Source organism: Orycteropus afer, unplaced genomic scaffold (assembly GCF_000298275.1).
Source record: "Orycteropus afer afer isolate SDZICR_OR568_19922 unplaced genomic scaffold, OryAfe1.0 scaffold00266, whole genome shotgun sequence".
Lineage (NCBI taxonomy): Eukaryota > Metazoa > Chordata > Mammalia > Tubulidentata > Orycteropodidae > Orycteropus > Orycteropus afer.
The window spans coordinates 3605759-3620288 of NW_006921853.1; the positions used below are offsets into that span (position 1 = coordinate 3605759).

A 14530-nucleotide genomic window follows, 5' to 3' on the forward strand; every position below is an offset into this window, starting at 1 on the left:
CAGAAGCAAGACCTAGGTTCTTGAGGGGCACAGAGTTCCACCACCAGTGTGGGGCCCAGTGAGAAGTACTCACATATAGAGGTGCAGCTGAGTGGCTCCACACTCAGATCCATTCAGAAAACTCTCACCCAGCCCAGGAATCACATCTTGCATGGTGGTAGGCTTGGGCATTTAAAGGTCTGCCTTAGAGCCAGGCTGGCAGAGCTGGGGTAACAGTGGGAAAGGTCACAGGGTCTGAGACAGGAGGCAGGTGCTGACTGAGTTCACCTCTGTCCCACCTGGCTTTAATTTCTCAGTCTGGGAGAATACAAATCCGTCTATACACACACACACACCACTGTTCAGGCTCAAGCCACAGCCCCCCTTCTTAACAGAAGATAATGTTGCATATTTTATTTTGGACTGAGAAAATCCAGCGCAGATCTCCAAATAGATGCCCAACAGAAAACGTAAACACACACACACACGCCTTCTTTCCTACCAGGTTCTGTGTCCAGAGCTCAGTATTTCTCTCCTCTGCCCAAGTTCCCTGCTGTCTGGGGCTGGGGAAGGAGGGCCCAGCCCGGCAGGTGCGCACTCTGCCCCTGGAGGCAGGAGCAGGCGCCATCAGTATTTCCGCTGCCGAGGGAAGAGACTGCTCCCTGAGGATCGGAGTGGGGGGCTGGAGGGGCTGGGGTCCTCCGAGTCCAGGCTGAAGAGGTCCCTGCCGGTGCGAAGGATCTGCTCCTCCAGCTTCTTGTGCCGCTTCATGTCTGAGAGGACCTTGTCCAGGCGGGCCTCGCGTTTCTGGCTCCTGGCTGAGCTTCCTGGAGAAGGGGCAGCAGGTGAGACACGTGGAAGGGACTAGGGCAGCGTGCACCAGACCTGCTTGGATCTTACTGACCATTTCAGCAGCTTGTTAAATACAGATTTCCCTGTCTCTGTCACTGAGGTCTGGGGTCTGGAGTTGGCCTCAGACGGGGTGGGCAGTGAAGGCCTCAGGGGTGTCCCTTCCGGGTGACACCGGTGCACTTGCATTATGACCAGCACCAGTAATGAGCAGATCAGGGAAGAGCATCCCTGCAGAGGGAAGAGCATGTGCTAAGGGCCCAAGGCAGGAGCAGAGGAGTGCAGAGAGCAGGGGGAGAGGTGGGAGAGAGGCCCAGGAGATGATGCAGGACCCTGGTAAGGAGTTTGCATTTCTTCCTCTTAGCGGAATGGAAGGCTTTAGAGGGTGTGAAGCAGAGAAGTGACATGGTTTATCTTTTTAACATATCATTCTGGCTGCTGAGACAAGAGGCAGGGAGACCAGGTGGGAGCTATGCCACCAACCTGCAAAGAGATGATGGTGGCTTGGATGGCTTGGTGGGGTAGGGAAGGTGGAGAGAAGTGGATGGACTTGGAAATGCTGTGGGGCAGAATTAATAGCACTTCCTTGCTGCATGCTTGAATGTTGGGATAACAAGAAGAGAAGAATCACGAATGGCCCAAGAATTTTGGCTTGAATTAGGTGGACATTAAGGAGCTCTGGTGGTGCAATGGTTAAGGCATTTGGCTGCTACCCAAAATGTCTGTGGTTTGAACCCACCAGTTGCTCCACAGGAGAAAGATGAGATAGTCTGCCTCTATAAAAATTTACAGCCTTAGAAACCCTATAGGGGTCGCTATGAGTTGGAATCGACTTGGTAGCAGTGAATTTGGTTTTGGTTTGAGGTGGATATTGACTCTGGGAGAAATTCTGGGGGAGGTTTTGAGGTACCAGATTGTTCAGGAATCTGCAGTTCAAGGGAGAGGTGATGGCTGGAGATTTAAATGTCTGAAACCATAGGCCTGGATGAGATGGCCTGGAATAGAATACAGATAAGACTCAGCCCTGGGACAGCCATCTTATAAAGAAAAAACTTTTCTGGAGGGTTTATTCAGTACATACTCCTAGCACTTATATGCCAGGCACTTTTCTGAGACTTTTAAAGTAACTTGTCTAAGGTCCCACAGCTAGGAAGTGAGAGAGCTAGGAATCCTGCCGGTGACCAGGTCCAGAAGTGAAGCAGAGAAAGAGAAAACAGCGAAGGTGACTGAGATGTAGCAGTCAGTGCAGAAAGAGAGAACCAGAATGATGCCCCAGAAGACACGTAGCAGTCAGCAAGGAAGCAGAGAACCAGAACGATGGCCTGGAAGCCAAAAGGACAAAAACAGTATTTCAAGAATGCTGAGTGATACGACAGACTGAGTACAACGAGGGCAGAAGGAAAAAACCACTGGGTTTGGCAAATGTGTGGGTTACTGGTGTCCCTGCAATGACCAGTTCTAATGGAATGGGATCCAAAGCCAGTCTGCTGTCTGGTGTACATCTTAAAGAAGAGCAGAACAGTAACTATGAACAACTCGAGGAATTTGACTGTGAAGGGGAGTTGGAGCATGTTCTTATAAAACTGTGAACAATCCAAGAGAATGAAATAGACCACTGATGTAGGAGGAAAAGGATAGATGCAGAACTCAGGTTGAGGGGTAGGCCTCCACTTGGGGCAGGGTCCTTCATCCATACAACAGGGCAAGTAGATGGATATGGCAGGTATAATAAGATGGCTGGAAGATCTGGTAGCAGAATGCAGTGAAGATATCAAAGTTCTCTGTCAGAATACATAGTGGGGTTCTCTGTCAGTCTGCAGTCAGCATTCCAAAATAAGATCAGTTAGCACACTTTTGTTTTTCTCCAGCAGCACTGGGCTGCTCAGATGCAGGTGGGGACTAGCAGAGAGCTAGATTTAAGCAGGGCTGCAGGCTTATTAAAGAAACTGCAAAGGATACAGGAGATCCTGGAAAGAATGGGAGAACAATGTTCAAAATCATAAAAAAAAAAAAAAAAGACCAAGTTTACTGGTCTGATAGAGCCTGCTGAGACCCCTGAGGCTATGGCCTCTAGTTATCCTTCACATCTGGAACTGAACTCACTCCCATGGCTTCTAGCCAAACAACAGACAGGCATATGGTATAAACATTTACATCTGGTAGATACACTCCTTAGAGCGATCATTGTGGGAGAACAGAAGGGGAGTGTTTGCACAGGGGGATAGCTTTGGAGTGGGTACAGCAGGAATGCATAGGAAAGAAGGACACAAGGAAGAGGTAACTACAGGGAGGAAGTAGGAAGAGAGCTGTTACACTGTGGGGAATTGCAGTCAATGTCATGAAATAAAATGTGTACGAACTGCTGTCTGGAAAATGAATTTGCTCTGTGAACTTTCACCCACATCACAATAAAAATTTTAAGAATAAATAAATAAATAGCAAAAGGAGAGAAAGGCAAGGGAGATAAGAATGGTTATAAGGGAATGATGATGAAGACAGACCTTGGATTCCAAGGTGTGTAAGGCAGGGATGGGATGGGTGATGCGGGTCAACTGGCCAGCATATGTGGAAAACAAACATAAATACAAGCCTACAGCACAAGCTACAAGGATACCATGGGGTGGCCTGTAATGGGACCACCTGAAATCAGGATTTCGGAGGTAGTACAATCTTAGGTGACGAGCAGATTGAGAGCCTGACCATAGTACCAAACTAGCTGCTGTCATAGTGGCCTCACATGTGTCAGAGGAGAACTGTGCTCTGCATAGGAGGCAGTGGCTAAGGATGGAAGGGGGCAAAAAAAAAAAATTGGAAACTGATTAGTGGGTTCACCCACGTGCATCCTGCATTATCAGGGTAATGATGTCAGCACAGGAGAGGAAAAGGAAGAGCAGAAGCTGAAAAGGGCAAGGCTGGAGGGTTGGTGAGATGACAGCTAGACGGAGAGGTAGGAATGACACTATGTTACACAAAATTCAAAAAGAGTTGAGAGTTTTGAAAGAGGAAAAATGCTTTGAGGAACAATGACAGCACCACTTCTACTTCTAGGCCCTGAGATGGGTGGGTTGTGAGAGAAGAGTTAGTTTCTACTTGAGAGAGATGAAAGGAGGCAGTGATTCCATTCAGTTTCAGGGGAACAGTCAGTTTAAGTTTGGGTAAGAAGGTCAATGTTCAGAGAGGATGAAGAGATGAGGGAGTTTGAGATGATGGTCAATTCAAGGCAGCAAGTGGGGTGCGGAACTGGGTCAGCTTAGGAGATGTACACAGTAGCAGTGGGATGTGGATCACATCCCAGTGACGCGTGACCAGGAAAACATGGACTTGTGAGACTATGGAGATAAAAGGAATGGGAAGCATGATGTGATTATGTGAGATGTTCTCCAAAGAAAGACATCAAGGTATCAATCTAAAGCAGAAGGATGGCGCCACTGGACAAATGTTCTCTCCTGTTGCTAGAAGTCATCTGACAACCAAGGCATCGATCCAAGGTCTCTTTCAGGGTGCCACTGTTTGGGTAATTGGGAGCAGAGCCCCTTCACCTCCCCCCACCTTTCTTCTCTTGTCTGTACCTGGAGTGCGTCTCCGGTCAATCAGGGAATCCTTTGGTGTCATTGGCTCATCATCAAAGTCAAACTCCGTTGGCATGTGTGGTCTGAGACAGGTAGACAGTGAATGAAGGGTGAGAGTGTGGTCCCCCCAAATACCCACACACGTTCTTCTCCGCAGCCTGCCTGCTCTCTTCCCTTCCTCCACTTTCCATGCTCCTGGGCCCCACTTTTTATCCTCCCCTATTTCCCCCTGGCATCCAAAGAGTAGCCCCAGGGACAAGGTGTAAGGGCCCGCCCTCACTTTTCCTCTTCCTCCTCTTTGGCCTCCGGCTCCTCATCGGATCTCTCCTCTTCACTCTGGGCCTCAGGTGTGGGCGGCCGGCGGGGCAGGATTTCTGCCTGAAGCTCCAGGGTGCCGTGGGCAGCCAGAAGCTCATAGAGCCGTTGGATCTCCGAGGGCGGGGGCATCCAGGACTGCCCGTCCGCGGGCAGCTCCACTTCCTCATCGCTGCAGGCCACGCACCAGTCCTCAGAGTCGCCCTCCGCAGGCTCTTCCCCCACAGCGCTGGGGGCTTCTTCCTGCGCCTCCTGGGTCCCGGGCCCCTCTCGCTTGGCCCCCTCCCGGTCTCCTTCCCTGTCTTCCTCGGCCTTACTGATCGAAGCAGGGGGACCTCCAGTGTCCTCCACGGCCAGAGCCTGGAGGCCGGAGGTCACTTCCCCTTCTTCAGACAGAGGCGCCGTCATGGTGGCAGCAGGGTCTCCATGACCCCGAGTAAGGGACATAGGCCACTAAGGAAAGGGCCTCGCAAAGACAGGAGACGCTAAACCGGGGACCCCCCCCCCAACACACACACACACACACACACACAAAGGGATAGGATCCCCCAAGAGTAGAGAGGACGTCTCCAATCAGGCCTTCCACAGAGGTCTCTGCTGTCAGACTGCCGGTCCTCAGGAGGGGGCGCCCAGCCCCCTCCCAAGGACCCCGCCCAACGGATCCGCTATTCCCGGGGATCAGCAGCAACCATTTTTCGAGCGGAAGAGGCCAAAGAGAGGGGTAGGTCCACTCTGCTCGCCTTCACACCGCCCCTCGCCACACCTGGACCAGGCGCCCTCTCCTCAGACCTCGCAGTTTGGGGACTCGCCACTTCAGCCGCCGTAAGCACCTGGAATTAACACCCGCCTCCCAGGCTACGAAGGGCTACAGTACGCAGGCGCACAGAGGTGGTGCGGCAGGCTCCGCTTTACTCAAAGCTACTTGGAAGAGGATAGTAAGGGAAGGTCTGCACATGCGCAATATACAGGCGCTCGGATATAAAAGGCTTCCGCCCACAGTAAAGATGGCCGCCGGGACGACGCGTGCGCAAACCACACAGCGGGCTCTGCCGGCAGAGAGGCAGTAGCGCTGCTCGGGTAGCGAACGGACCCAAGGACCAACTGAGGCTTGAGGCGAGTGTCATGCAGTCTCTGTTTATTGGTGTTTCAGACCCATGCAGCATCCAGCATACAAAAAGGGGGAATCAGTTCGATATATATGTTCTAGGAATTCTAGTTTTCCCCCTACACACACTTTTTTTAAAAAAACAAAAAACCCGCCAACTGCAAACCAAGTCGTAGCTCGGTCCCCGCCTTCTCTGCGGGCGGTCGCGTGCAGCAAACCTCCCTTATTCTCTTATAACATAAATTATAGAGCTCCCCTTCCTTCGCTCGCTCCTTGCGGCTGGGAGCTTTGGTCCTATTTTTTGGATTCTTTCCTTACAAAGGCGTGAATGACCTGAGCCCTGATGCCTTTAGGAAGAGACACATAGTCTGGAATTAAAAAGCCCAGGTGGGGCGGGTCAACCAGAATGACCAGGGAAGAGTCAACTGCCGCGCCCTCCCTTCTCCTCCCCGGCTAGTTAGGCAGGCAGGCGTACTCGCCACCTTGTACATGCCCCCATGGAGCAGCCTGGCCAGCAACTCTGCAACCAGCAAGGCGCCCTGGGGGGTGTCTGGGCCCAGGTGGTCTCAGCAGAGAACAGTCGTAGTCCCGGGTAGGGCTAGGGAGCACCTGTCCAGAGAACCTCTCTCCCCCTCCCCCAGCCTGATCTAAGTGCTGGAGTTTTTGCAGAATAAACAGTGGCAAGAAGGTGGAAGGGAAGATGCTGAAGGTAGATGAGGAGGCAGGAAGAGGAAGGAGGTGGGGATGTGGAGAGGGAAGGAACTATGGTAAAGGAGAGAAGGCAGAAAGGAATGGGGACAGTGCCAAGACACCGAAAGTTGAGTTGGGAGGGTGGTGGGCAGGGGTACGGTTGAGGTGCAGGGAGGCTGGGAGAGATGCAAGGAGGCTGAGAGAGTGCAGAGAGTTTGGGAGATGTTCAGGGAGGTTGACAGAAGTGCAGGGAGGTTTCAGAAATGCAGGGATAAGGACACCAAGGGGCTGGAAGGGTTGCAGGCAGAAGTGCAGGGAGACTGGAAACAGTGCAGGGAGAAGGGAGGCCTACGGTTGGCAGTGGAGCCTGGCAGGATGCAGGAGCAGGAAAGGAGTTGTAAACAAGGTCGCTCAGGCTCCCTTGGTCCCTATGGGTGGGGGCCAGGGCCATCGATTGGGCTCCCCCCAGGAGAGGGATGGGCCCAAGGCAGCTCCCAACAGGAAGAAAAGTCTTGGAATGTGGGGCAGAGCCCCTCACTTATACACTGTGGGAGAGGAGAGGGAGGGACAAACAGAGACGGTGGGAGGGGTGGGTAGAGACAAGGAAAGACAAAGGAGAAGTAGGGAAGACAGACAGGAGAGAGCAGGGGCCAGGGGTTAGTAAAGCTTCCCTCACCATCCCTTCCATTCCTCCCAGCATGTCCCAGACCCCCACTCACCGCCTAAGTTGATGACGCAGGAGGCGATGATGATGAGGACCCCCCCCACCAGCGCCACGATGCTTAAGAGCTTGGCTACGCGGCCCAAACGCTGAGCCCCATCCACGTCCCCCTGCTGCAGGCTGTTCCGGGACTGGGGTTAGTGTGAGGGTGGGGACCGTGGCCCAGGTCAGGAGAAGCCCGCCAGGCAGAGATCAGGTGACAGTGTCATCCAGTGGAGGTAGGCCAGCCCCGTGGACAGTGGTAAGGGAGGAAGGAGGATTGGAGAGGCAGGGGGAGGAGGGCACAGGTCAGCAAGGGTGTGGAAAACTTATGCCTTGACGTCCCTCCCAACTGACACGGGGTATAGGGCAGAGGTGGCTCAGAGGGTGAGGTCCTGAGAGAGGCAAGCAGAGGCCTGGTAATTGGGGCAGTGGGGTACATGCAGAGAGGGGAGGGAAGACAGACCACTCCTGGGGCCAGCGCTGGCAGGAAGCTGGGAGCCATAGCAGGCCTGGGCAAGGGTCCCGAAGGGCTCACCATGACGGCATAAGCGAAGGCTACGATGTTGACGGGCCACATGGGGCAGAAGCAGGACAGGATGGCGAGGATGATGTAGTCCCGAGGTTTCTGGGCGCCTTCACCCTCCTCCACCCCAGGCCCCGCCAGCTGGGAGCTAGGGTGGCGGCTCAGGCTACCTCGGGGAGATCCGGGGTGCCCACTGTGAGCCTTGCCCAGTCGGTCCTCCTCAACCAGCTGCTGCAGCACGCGGGGGGGAGCCCCATTGGCTGGGGGGGTTTTGGCTGAGGGGGGTGAGTGAGGCTGGGGGGCCGGGCTCTCTTCCCCATCACCAGCCTGAAGGGGGACCACAGCTCCGTTCTCCTGTTTTTCTTCTATAAGCTCCGTCTGGGCCTCGGGGCTGGGGTCCTCCTGGGTGAGGGGCTCTGGCTGGAGAGCTGGCTTGGGAGTGGGCTGGGGACCTGGCTGGGAGTCTGGCTGAGGGTCTGATTGGGGGTCCTGTTGGGGAGCAGGCTCTGGGGCTGCCTTAGGTGGGGCTACAGGCTCCGGCTCTGCGGACCCCTGGCCTGCGGTGGCCTCTTTGCTCTCCTCTGATTTGGATGCTGGTTCTTGGCATGCTTCTTCGGGGCTGGAGCTGGCCTTTGATTTCCCTCCCGGGCCTGAGCTGAGGTCTGTGGCCTGAGCTGTTTCTGGGGCTCCGGCTGGGGTCTCTGTGGTTTCTGGAGCCAGCCCAGCCTTGGGCCCTGAGTCTACAGGGGCCCCACTGGTGTCTGGGTCTGGCTGCTTGGCCTCTGGCTCATCTGGGGCCTCAGGTGGGACCTGAGGAGGGCCAGTTCCAGCTTCTGGATGGCCAGGCCCTTCTCCCTGGGTCTGCAGACCCTCCGCGACCCCCTTCATCTCAGAGCCCTCAGAGCTGCTGGCTGCCATCTTGAAATGGGAGAGGGGAGAGGGCCCCTGTAGGGAGTGTGGAGAAATAGAGCCAGCAACGAATCCTGCAAGAAGAGGAGACAGGCTTGGTGTGAGGAGGTAAGAGATGGCCAGGTCTCAGTACTGCCAGCCAGCCCGAGATGGCCATGCTCCTGTCTCGGGCAGCCTTAGGCTGTCTCTGGGGAGAAGAAGAAAAGTTATGGTTTCCTTTGCTTTCCAGTAGGATATCCCTGGGAGGGAGACGCTCCCCTCAGTCTATTCTGCTGGGAGAGCCCTGGGAGGATTAACCCTTTTGTGGACAGGACTCTCCTCACAGTCCCTTCCTGGGTTCTCCCGAGCAAGATCCAGACTCAGATCCCGGTGGATACCTCAGCATCCCCAAATCAACGAGCTATGCAGACACCGGGAAACTCCGACAGGCTGACTGAGTCGAGAACCGACAACGCTCATAGTCCATCCACTCCCTCCGCATGATCCCCTCCTCTCTGGGCGCCCAGGCGGTGCGGTTTTCTTGCTGCGTGTTGGAAGCGCAGACACCTCCGCCCCTCCCTGGGGACCCGAGGCATGTCCTCCAAGCCCCTTCCCAGTCCTTCCAGGGATTCCCTCGCTCCCGGGGGGCCGGGACCTCTGCCCCGCTGGGCGCAGCGCGCCCAGCACCAGCAGCCCGCCCGCCAGGCATCCGCATTCCGGTGCAGCCCGCCCGATGTCCGCGGTCTGTCCGTCCACTCTTACCCGCAGCCTCAGTCAGTCCCCGTCTCACCTCGACGCCGGCCTCCGGGCTACTCCCGCCGCCGCCGCTGTTGCAGCAGCCGCAGCCCGGGAGGGAGCGAGTCAGCGAGCGAGGGAGGGAGGGAGGCGGCGGGTCTTTCCTCCTCTCCCCTCCCGTCTGCTCGTCCCCTCCTCTCCGGTCCCCTCCCCTGCGCTCCGCCGCCTCGCACCGCCCCCGCCCCTCCCTGACGGCCCTGGGGAGCCACGCGTGCCTGGCCCCGCGTTACCAGGGCAACCGGCCGGGGGACTAGTCGTGCCCCCTCCTTGCCCCTTCCCACGCGCGCCTCCGGGGACGCCCCTTTCCCAAGCCCCCAGCCCCTCCCGCTAACGGTCACCAAGGGTCCTGGCAGAGACAGGGGGCCTGGGGGAAGACCGAGAGGGCTCTGCCGGGAGACGGAACCAGTGAGGCAAGCAGGCCCCGGTGGAGGCACCCCTATGAGCAGAAAGAGGGAAATGGAGATGGGGCAAAACTTGGGGAGGCTGCAGAGCAGCAGGGTGGGGTTTCAAGGGAGGCTGCAGAACAGTAAGTCCTTCCATCAAGAAGCAGCAGCAGCAGTAGGCACTAAAAAGCTCAAGTCTGTAAGGGGCAAGGTCTGGGAAGATTCCTAGAAGCAGGGCTGACTGCAGGGCAGCCCAGACCTGCAGGCCAGAGTTACTGGCAGAAGAGCCCGGTAAATGGAAGGTAAACAGACAGTTAGACCACACCAAGAATGAGGAGTGGGGCAAGGTGTTTTTAATTTTCAATTTCACTGCTCCCCATTGGAGGGCTGACTTCCCCCACCTTTCTGCAGCTCCAGCATCCACCATCACCTTTGAGTCTTAAGTGTGTGCAGTTATTTGGCCCAGGGCCTGGTTGGGGGCCGAGCAGCAGGCACGGAGTGTGGGAGAAGAGCAGCATTTTCACCCAGCAGCTGTTTGGGTTTCTAGCCAGGGCCTCCTCAAACCTCCAGTGGCTATTCTGGGCCTGTCCAGATTGGGTATTCTCTGGAGATCCGGGAGTCCTGGAACTTGCTCTCCACTAGCCACTGAAGCCTGAGCCCCACCCAGACTCTCAGGCTGCAGGCACTGGTGCCTTCTCCGCGGAGGGTGGAGCCAGGGCCCAGAGCCAGGCTGGAACTTAGCTCAGCCCCAGAAGAAACCCCTTGGGGTGAAGACAAGGGGGCTTGGGGAGAGCAATTCATTCAACGGAGAGCCAGAGACCAGTTTTTATTTAAAATTTATTGTAATGGGGTCCGCGCAAAGGGAGGAGGAAAGAGGGTGGGGCACATGCAGGGGACACAGGGACACGATGACTTGGCCAGGGCCACAGCTTCAGAAGTGGGGAGGAGGGATGAAAAAACAAAAGGCCAGGGCTGGAGCTGGGGTGGAAGAGGGAAGGGGTGCCACTGCAGCTGTACTCCCCCACTCCCAGGAAGCACCTCTAGCCCCTGGACCCCCACTGGCCCCTGGCCCCCTTAAGATTCCATCTGATTCTTAGCCTCTGACCCTAGTGGCTCCTTCCTTTGCTCCCCTAAACTTATTTGTTTCCCTGATAGATTCTCAAGTAGGGGTGATGTTCTGGGCCTGACCCCAAACAACTCCACCTTATGAAGGTACAACCTCTGCCTTCCCTGTTTCTGCCCCTTCTCAAATATTGTCTTGTTCCATCTGGGGCAGAATCTTTGATTCCCTCCTCCCTCCCCCTGGGAAAAAAAAAAAAAAAAAAGCACCAACTCCCCAGGGAGGGGCAGCAGACAGTGGGGTGGGAGGTACTGGAAAGAGAGTAAGAAGGACCCTGGAGGGACAAGGCTCTCAAATCCCTGGGAGGGCAGGGGTTTACAGAGAGGAGAGGGGGTGAGGGCAGTGGCCACTCCTGTCCTCTGCCACCCCTGCCCACTGTCCAGGGGACTTCAACACAACCGAGGAGGGGGCAAGTGTGTGTGGGGTCAGGTCTGATAGGGAAAAGAGAGGAACAGGAGAAACAAATCGTTAAAACCTAGTGAATTTTCCTAAGAAAACATGTCTTCTTCCTCCTCTCCTTTTGGAGGTTCCTTGGTTGGTGGGGGAAGTAGCGAGGAGTTGGTGGGAAGAGGAGAGGGTACCAAGGGACTTCCCTCCACTCTCCCTGCTCCCCCACCAACGTGGGGCTCACCAGGGCTGGGAGGGAAGTGGCTGAGAGCTCACAGGCACCCCCTCAGCCCCTGAGAGGGAGCCCACAGCTGTAGGAGGGGCCGCCACCGCTGCCGCCGCCGCCGCTGCTGCTGCCGCCGCCGCCGCCATGGGACAAACCTCACCAGTACCTGCCGTGAGAAGCACCAGGCTGTCAGTGTAATCCTCACCAGCAAGGGCCTTGCTGTCTGCCCTAGACACCTTCCCAGCCTCCCTCCCCCGGGACACAGCCGTTGCTCACTTCCTGTTCCGTCCCCAGAGGCTGCGGCTTGCATCCTCACCCAGACAGAGCAGTTCTCTGGAGGTCTTCCCTGTCCCAGAAGGATCCCTAAGCTGGGTGCTGGATGGGCATCCCTGTCCTCCCTGCAGTCCCCTACCGGGCCCTCTGAGCCCCCTGGTCCCACACACCCCATCCCGCCACGTCCCACGCCTTGCCTGGTGGGTGCAGGGGTCCCCCTCAGCAGGCGGGCTGTGGCTGGGGGGCGTCTCCCGGGACAGGGGGGGCGTTCCCCCCCAGGTGGGTCTGCATGTGGCCGGCCAGCTGGGCAGGGGTCTTGCAGTGCACGCTGCACAGCTTGCACAGGATGCGGTCAGCCCGCGGGGCCTGGAGCCCATGGTCCTTCACCGCGTGGATGCGCAGGTATGCTGCTGTGGTGAAGCCTAGGGGGGGGGATCGGGGTCAGCCAGGCGGAGACCCCAGAGACGGGGCTGTTCTCCTAGGCTGGGGACACCCTCCTCACATGGCCCTGTTCTCCTCCCACCACATACTTGGTAGCCTGGGGCCAACTGTTCTGCTGGGGCTAATGGGGCACGACCCCTCCCTGAGCTTGGGTCCTGGTTCTGGCTTCTCAGCCTCAGTACCCACAGACCCCATCCTCTGTGGCTGAGAGCTCTCCTGGTGTGACAGGACTCTGATACCTAGCCACTTGAGGGGCTGACCCTCAGCAAAGACGGCTGTGTCCCCTCCCTCCAGTGTCCCGCATATTCTTGGCCCAGTTATTCAGTGAACAGGTAAGTCTGTTTAAAAGCACCTTTACTCTGCTACCGGGGCAGAGTTAAACCCCCGCCGACGCACTTCATTTGTCCCAGAGGCTGGAGACAAGACCCTGTGGCTGTGCTGTTGAAATCTTGTCTTTCAACCCCTGGGAAAATGGCTCTCTTCCCCACTTCCTCCCAGAGCAGCTGTGTCCCACTCCCATCCCAGCCCACCTCCACCCCAGGAGACGGAATCTTTCTGGTAGACCATCTCCTCCCAGAACTGTATGATGCTCGTTCAGCGCGATGCTGCTTTGTTTGTTTCCTAAAGGGCTCTAGCTGATGCCATGAGCTCTTGGCCACAGCACCCTGACCCCCATCTGTGGAAAGCCGCTGCTCTGTCCCACCCTTTGTCCCTGGCCCTCCTGGCACCCCTCACACGCACCTTTGTTGCAGAGCTCACAGACATGGTGAGGGCCCTGGCTGTGCACCTTCATGTGGTCCGAAATATAAGCCGAGCTCAGCATCTTGCCACACACATGACATGGCACCTTCTCCTCGTGTCGTACTGTGTGTGCCCGGAGTCGATCCTTCGTAGCAAAAGCTGCCTCACATTTCTGGGGAGGGGGGAGGGGTGTGGGGGGGATGTCACAGGAGAGTTAAAGCTTGGGGGAGGGGGGAAAAGGGGGCAAGAGGTTAAAGGAATCAGAGCCTTGGGGATCTTTGATCTGTAGGAAATGGAAGTGAGATGAAGAGGCCTTGAAAAAGGGATGAGAAAATGGAGTGAAAAGGCAAAAAGAAGAGAGAGAAAAAGGGGGTCTGAGAGGCTGAACTCAGACAACTACAATGAGGATCAAAATTATGAGAACCAGGACAGCAGGAGGTGGGCTTCCTACCTCACATTTGAATGGCCGTTCTGTCGAGTGCACTTGTCTGACGTGACTGTTGAGGTGATCCGGCCTGGGGATATGCGGGGTTGGGGTTAGGGCTGGGGCCATGGGGTAAGCCAGTGCCCCAGACCTTCCAACTCAGTACATCAGTCTCTTCCAAAGGTCCCTGCGTTTTCTGCAGAAGCCCAGAGCTTTGGGAGTCCTAGTTCAACAGTAAACCCCTCCTCTTGAGCGGGCTTCCTCCTCCTCCTCCTCCTCCCACTGGAAGTCTTCCTTCAACCCAAAGACCCACCTCCTTTGCTAAGTACCACCCCCTGCTCCCTGGTAACCAGGGGAGGCCTTCCTCCCTCCTCCCTGGGAGTGGCTCCTGGTCCCCATCCTCAGGAGAGTCTCCTCCCTCCCTACCAGCCAAGGCCAGGCCACCTCCGATGCCCGTCCCTCCCTCCCGGCCTAGTGGGCGGCTGCAGCCCCGTGCACACCGGGAGAAGCTCTTGCCACAGTGGGAGCAGTTGTAGGGCTTGTGCACAGCGCCGTCATGTGAGCGCACGTGGTAGCTCATGCGGTCCTTGCGCTTGAAGCGCTGCTGGCACACCGGGCACTGGTAGGGCTTCTCGTCCGAGTGCGACAGCTTGTGTCGGTTCAGGTGGTAGACGTCGCGGAAGGCCTTGCCACACATCTCGCAGGCGTGGTTCTTCCGGATGCGCTTTCCCGAGGCGGTGGTGGTCACCACGCCGCCTGCGGCCACCGTGGCCGCTCCTCCGCCGGCGCCCGCCTCGCCCCCTCCCCCGCCGGCTCCGCTCAGCTGGGGCACGCTCAGGAGGCTCAGGGGCACCATGGTGGGCATCTTCATAGCGCCCGCGGGGACCCGGCCGGCCTTGGCTCCCGTGTGGATGGCCTCGTGCCTCCGGAGATTGTAGCCGTTCTTGAACTCCTTGGCGCACAGGGCGCAGATATAGGGCCCCTTGCTCTTTGTCTTCTTCTCCAGGGCAGACACGACGGGGGCCACGGCGACCGTCGAGGTCGGGGCTACGACAGCGGTGGCCGCGGCGGCGGCGGCGGTGGCAGAGGCGGGGGGCGCGGCCTCGGCAGCAGGCGCCG

General features: G+C 57.0%; 3 protein-coding genes across 3 annotated transcripts; all 3 read right to left on the minus strand.

Moving 5' to 3' along the window:
• Positions 1-606: 606 nt before the first annotated feature.
• PAGR1 (PAXIP1 associated glutamate rich protein 1) lies at positions 607-5159 on the minus strand. Its single transcript, XM_007950223.2, has 3 exons — positions 4678-5159; positions 4398-4480; positions 607-806 (listed from the first exon to the last, which is right to left on the minus strand). Exons 1-3 carry the CDS (start codon positions 5157-5159, stop codon positions 607-609), a joined length of 765 nt encoding a protein of 254 aa, XP_007948414.1.
• Positions 5160-7041: 1882 nt separating this feature from the next.
• Positions 7042-8651, minus strand: PRRT2 (proline rich transmembrane protein 2). The gene is given in 4 exon segments (XM_007950226.2): positions 7042-7158; positions 7160-7206; positions 7209-7359; positions 7746-8651. Coding segments are annotated over 4 exon segments (1221 nt in total).
• Positions 8652-12024: 3373 nt separating this feature from the next.
• MAZ (MYC associated zinc finger protein) lies at positions 12025-14522 on the minus strand (the record flags this gene model as incomplete). The annotated part of the gene is made up of 4 exons (XM_007950227.2): positions 12025-12227; positions 12988-13159; positions 13439-13502; positions 13912-14522. Coding segments are annotated over 4 exons (1050 nt in total), but the record flags the coding sequence as incomplete, so codon positions are not given.
• Between the last annotated feature and the right edge of the window lie 8 nt (positions 14523-14530).